At 57.3% G+C, this 6,000-nt stretch overlaps 1 protein-coding gene across 1 annotated transcript in view; it reads left to right on the top strand.

Annotated features, from left to right (window-relative positions):
- sos1 (son of sevenless homolog 1) overlaps positions 1-6,000 on the top strand; it is a 38,132-nt gene that overhangs the window by 17,801 nt on the left and 14,331 nt on the right. Inside the window, 2 exon segments of the mRNA XM_083931268.1 lie at positions 205-1,054; positions 5,367-5,448. Coding sequence (XP_083787394.1) covers positions 205-1,054; positions 5,367-5,448 — 932 coding nt within the window.

Below are 6,000 nucleotides of genomic sequence, written 5' to 3'. Positions count from 1 at the left end.
GGGGGGGCACAGCTTTAATATAAACATCATTATAGTCACTGATCTAAAGGTGAGGGGGGGGGGGGCACAGCTTTAATATAAACATCATTATCTGATTTATTCTACCTGTAAAACAACTACACACACACACACGCATACACACACACACACACACAGAGACACACACACACACACAGACACACACACACACACACACACACACAGACACACACACACACACACACACACAGACACACACACACACACACAGAGACAGACACACACACACACACACAGAGACAGACACACACACACACACACACAGAGACAGACACACACACAGACACACACACACACACACAGACACACACACACACACACACACTAACGCCCCTCCCCTCTCCCGTGGCGTGCAGTGAGTCGGCGTGTCGCTTCTACAGCCAGATGAAGGGGAAACACGTCGCCATCAGGAAGATGAACGAGATCCAGCGGAGCATCGACGGCTGGGAGGGCAAAGACATCGGCCAGTGCTGCAACGAGTTCATCATGGAGGGCACGCTGACGCGCGTGGGCGCCAAACACGAGCGCCACATCTTCCTGTTCGACGGCCTGATGATCTGCTGCAAGTCCAACCACGCGCCGCCGCGGCTGCCCGGCGCCGGCTCCGCCGCAGAGTACCGGCTGAAGGAGAAGTTCTTCATGCGCAAAGTCCAGATCAACGACAAGGACGACAAGGACGGCGAGTACCGGCACGCCTTCGAGATCGTCCTGAAGGACGGCAACAGCGTGGTGTTCGCCGCCAAGTCTGCCGAGGAGAAGAACGGCTGGATGGCGGCGCTGATCTCGCTGCAGTACCGCAGCACGCTGGAGCGCATGCTGGACTCGGCCCTGCTGCACGAGGACAAGGAGGAGCAGGTGAGGCCGCCGGGCGCCGAGCTGTACCGCTTCGCCGAGTCGGACTCCGAGGAGAACGTCGTGTTCGAGGAGAACGTCCAGTCCAAGTCCGGGATCCCCGTCGTCAAAGCGGGGACGGTGCTGAAGCTGATCGAGAGGCTCACCTTCCACATGTACGCAGGTGAGGCGTGATGTCACACAGGTGAGGCGTGATGTCACACAGGTGAGGCGTGATGGCCCCACAGGTGAGGCGTGATGTCACACAGGTGAGGCGTGATGTCACACAGGTGAGGCGTGATGTCACACAGGTGAGGCGTGATGGCCCACAGGTGAGGCGTGATGTCACGCAGGTGAGGCGTGATGTCACGCAGGTGAGGCGTGATGTCACGCAGGTGAGGAGTGATGTCACACAGGTGAGGCGTGATGTCACGCAGGTGAGGCGTGATGTCACACAGGTGAGGCGTGATGTCACACAGGTGAGGCGTGATGTCACACAGGTGAGGCGTGATGGCCCACAGGTGAGGCGTGATGTCACGCAGGTGAGGCGTGATGTCACGCAGGTGAGGCGTGATGTCACGCAGGTGAGGAGTGATGTCACACAGGTGAGGCGTGATGTCACACAGGTGAGGAGTGATGTCACGCAGGTGAGACGTGATGTCACGCAGGTGAGGCGTGATGGCCCGCAGGTGAGGCGTGATGTCACGCAGGTGAGGCGTGATGGCCCACAGGTGAGGCGTGATGTCATGCAGGTGAGGCGTGATGTCACGCAGGTGAGGAGTGATGTCACACAGGTGAGGCGTGATGGCCCACAGGTGAGGCGTGATGTCACACAGGTGAGGCATGATGTCACGCAGGTGAGGAGTGATGTCACACAGGTGAGGAGTGATGTCACACAGGTGAGGCGTGATGTCACGCAGGTGAGGCGTGATGTCACACAGGTGAGGAGTGATGTCACACAGGTGAGGCGTGATGTCACGCAGGTGAGGCGTGATGTCACGCAGGTGAGGAGTGATGTCACGCAGGTGAGGCGTGATGTCACGCAGGTGAGGCGTGATGTCACACAGGTGAGGAGTGATGTCACACAGGTGAGGCGTGATGTCACACAGGTGAGGCGTGATGTCACGCAGGTGAGGCGTGATGTCACACAGGTGAGGCGTGATGTCACGCAGGTGAGGCGTGATGTCACACAGGTGAGGCGTGATGTCACACAGGGTGAGGCGTGATGTCACACAGGGGAGGCGTGATGTCACGCAGGTGAGGAGTGATGTCACGCAGGTGAGGCGTGATGGCCCACAGGTGAGGCGTGATGTCACACAGGTGAGGCGTGATGTCACACAGGTGAGGCGTGATGTCACGCAGGTGAGGAGTGATGTCACACAGGTGAAGAGTGATGTCACGCAGGTGAGGAGGGTCGGAGGTCAAACTGAATGAACTCGACTCGTTAAACTTTGTCACTGCAGCAAAATCAGACGGACGTTCATGAAACTTTGGTGAAACTTTGGTGAAACTTTGGTGAAACTTTGGTGACGGTTTGAAACCCGTTAGTTTTTTAAATGTTTTCAGTCTCAAACGCGTTCGTTCGTCAGAACCATCGACTCTGACGAACGAACGTGACGTTAAAACATTTAACTCACAAAGAGAATTCAGGTCTGAGTGGTTCAGCTCTGAGGGGTTCAGGTCTGAGGGGTTCAGGTCTGAGTGGTTCAGGTCTGAGGGGTTCAGGTCTGAGGGTTCAAGTCTGAGGGGTTCAGGTCTGAGGGGTTCAGGTCTGAGGGGTTCAGGTCTACGGGGTTCAGGTCTGAGGGGTTCAGGTCTGAGGGGTTCAGGTCTGAGTGGTTCAGGTCTGAGGGGTTCAGGTCAGAGTGGTTCAGGTCTGAGTGGTTCAGGTCTGAGGGGTTCAGGTCAGAGTGGTTCAGGTCTGAGGGGTTCAGGTCAGAGTGGTTCAGGTCTGAGGGGTTCAGGTCTGAGGGGTTCAGGTCTGAGTGGTTCAGGTCAGAGTGGTTCAGGTCTGAGGGGTTCAGGTCTGAGTGGTTCAGGTCTGAGGGGTTCAGGTCTGAGGGGTTCAGGTCAGAGGGGTTCAGGTCAGAGGGGTTCAGGTCTGAGTGGTTCAGGTCAGAGTGGTTCAGGTCTGAGGGGTTCAGGTCAGAGGGGTTCAGGTCTACGGGCTGGGTCATGACATCACTGCTGGTCACCAACGTTTAAACCAAGAGTCGCATTAAAAGGCCGACCTCACTCTGCCGATGACATCACAGTCGCCGGCGTCTTACAGGACCGATGCAGGTCCGTGGGTCCGAGTCCCGGTGTTTGGCGGACCATAGTTCTGGTTCTGTAGACTGGGTCAGCCGCGCGGTTGGATCGGCGGGTCTCGTCTGGTCCCGTCCCGGGTCTTCAGGGGGCTCGGCTCTGGAGGTGGTTTTGGGTTTTTACTAAAGTAGCAAAATAAAAACGTGACGTAGAAACTTTTAAGGCAGGAGGTGCAGGAGGTGCAGGAGGTGCAGGAGGTGCAGTAACAGAGGGGGGTCAGAGGTGCAGGAGGTGCAGTAACAGAGGGGGTCAGAGGTGCAGGAGGTGCAGTAACAGAGGGGGTCAGAGGTGCAGGAGGTGCAGTAACAGAGGGGGTCAGAGGTGCAGGAGGTGCAGTAACAGAGGGGGTCAGAGGTGCAGGAGGTGCAGTAACAGAGGGGGGTCAGAGGTGCAGGAGGTGCAGTAACAGAGGGGGTCAGAGGTGAAGGAGGTGCAGTAACAGAGGGGGGTCAGAGGTGCAGGAGGTGCAGGAGGTGCAGTAACAGAGGGGGTCAGAGGTGCAGGAGGTGCAGTAACAGAGGGGGGTCAGAGGTGCAGGAGGTGCAGGAACAGAGGGGGTCAGAGGTGCAGGAGGTGCAGGAGGTGCAGTAACAGAGGGGGTCAGAGGTGCAGGAGGTGCAGTAACAGAGGGGGGTCAGAGGTGCAGGAGGTGCAGTAACAGAGGGGGGTCAGAGGTGCAGGAGGTGCAGTAACAGAGGGGGGTCAGAGGTGCAGGAGGTGCAGTAACAGAGGGGGTCAGAGGTGCAGGAGGTGCAGTAACAGAGGGGGTCAGAGGTGCAGGAGGTGCAGTAACAGAGGGGGGTCAGAGGTGCAGGAGGTGCAGTAACAGAGGGGGTCAGAGGTGCAGGAGGTGCAGTAACAGAGGGGGTCAGAGGTGCAGGAGGTGCAGCAACAGAGGGGGGTCAGAGGTGCAGGAGGTGCAGTAACAGAGGGGGGTCAGAGGTGCAGGAGGTGCAGTAACAGAGGGGGGTCAGAGGTGCAGGAGGTGCAGCAACAGAGGGGGTCAGAGGTGCAGGAGGTGCAGTAACAGAGGGGGTCAGAGGTGCAGGAGGTGCAGTAACAGAGGGGGGTCAGAGGTGCAGGAGGTGCAGTAACAGAGGGGGTTAGAGGTGCAGGAGGTGCAGTAACAGAGGGGGTCAGAGGTGCAGGAGGTGCAGGAGGTGCAGTAACAGAGGGGGGTCAGAGGTGCAGGAGGTGCAGTAACAGAGGGGGTCAGAGGTGCAGGAGGTGCAGTAACAGAGGGGGGTCAGAGGTGCAGGAGGTGCAGCAACAGAGGGGGGTCAGAGATGCAGGAGGTGCAGTAACAGAGGGGGTCAGAGGTGCAGGAGGTGCAGTAACAGAGGGGGTCAGAGGTGATCCACGGCTGAGCAGACACCAAACTCCTTAAACAGCACTTCCTCATGAGGTCCTCCACCAGGACGGTCTGAGTCCGGCTCAAGGACCCCTTAAACCCCTTAAACCCCTAAAACCCCTTAAACTCCTTAAACTCCTTAAACCCCTTAAACCCCTTAAACCCCTTAAACCCCTTAAACCCCTTAAACCCCTTAAACCCCTTAAACCCCTTAAACCCCTTTAACCCCTTCATCACTGTTTCTGACGGGGACTCGTCCAAACAGGGTCGGTCTGGTTGGTTGTTTAACGTTGGACTCGAGTCACACACAGACCTGAGTCACAACTAAGACCCCCAACCAGGACCAGAGGCAGCTCCAGCCTCTGGTCCTGGATCAGGTCTCGGGGCAGCAACTCCAGCCTCTGGTCCTGGATCAGGTCTCGGGGCAGCAACTCCAGCCTCTGGTCCTGGATCAGGTCTCAGGGGCAGCAGCTCCAGCCTCTGGTCCTGGATCAGGTCTCGGGGCAGCAACTCCAGCCTCTGGTCCTGGATCAGGTCTCGGGGCAGCAGCTCCAGCCTCTGATCCTGGATCAGGTCTCAGGGGCAGCAGCTCCAGCCTCTGATCCTGGATCAGGTTTCAGGGGCAGCAGCTCCAGCCTCTGGTCCTGGATCAGGTCTCGGGGCAGCAGCTCCAGCCTCTGGTCCTGGATCAGGTCTCGGGGCAGCAGCTCCAGCCTCTGATCCTGGATCAGGTTTCAGGGGCAGCAGCTCCGGCCTCTGGTCCTGGATCAGGTCTCAGGGGCAGCAGCTCCAGCCTCTGGTCCTGGATCAGGTCTCACCGTATCTGCTCCTCCCTCAGATCCGAACTTCGTGCGGACCTTCCTGACGACCTACAGGTCCTTCTGTAAACCTCAGGAGCTGCTGGACCTGCTCATGGAGAGGTGAGCGACCAATCACAGCACGGTATCCTGTTTCCATGGCAACCACCAGGATGGCCTCAGACTGATCTCTGGCTGATCTCAGGCTGATCTCTGACTGATCTCAGACTGATCTCAGGCTGATCTCAGACTGATCTCAGGCTGATCTCAGGCTGATCTCAGACTGATCTCAGACTGATCTCAGACTGATCTCAGGCTGATCTCAGACTGATCTCAGGCTGATCTCTGACTGATCTCTGACTGATCTCAGACTGATCTCAGACTGATCTCTGACTGATCTCTGACTGATCTCTGACTGATCTCAGGCTGATCTCTGGCTGATCTCAGGCTGATCTCAGACTGATCTCTGACTGATCTCAGACTGATCTCAGGCTGATCTCAGGCTGATCTCAGGCTGATCTCAGGTTGATCTCTGACTGATCTCAGGCTGATCTCAGGCTGATCTCAGGCTGATCTCTGACTGATCTCTGGCTGATCTCTGACTGATCTCAGACTGATCTCAGACTGATCTCTGACTGATCTCAGGCTGATCTCTGACTGATCTCAGACTGATCT

This window comes from Echiichthys vipera (assembly GCF_963691815.1).
Source record: "Echiichthys vipera genome assembly, chromosome: 2".
Taxonomy (NCBI): Eukaryota; Metazoa; Chordata; class Actinopteri; order Perciformes; family Trachinidae; genus Echiichthys; species Echiichthys vipera.
This window is presented reverse-complemented; position numbering and strand designations above follow the sequence as displayed.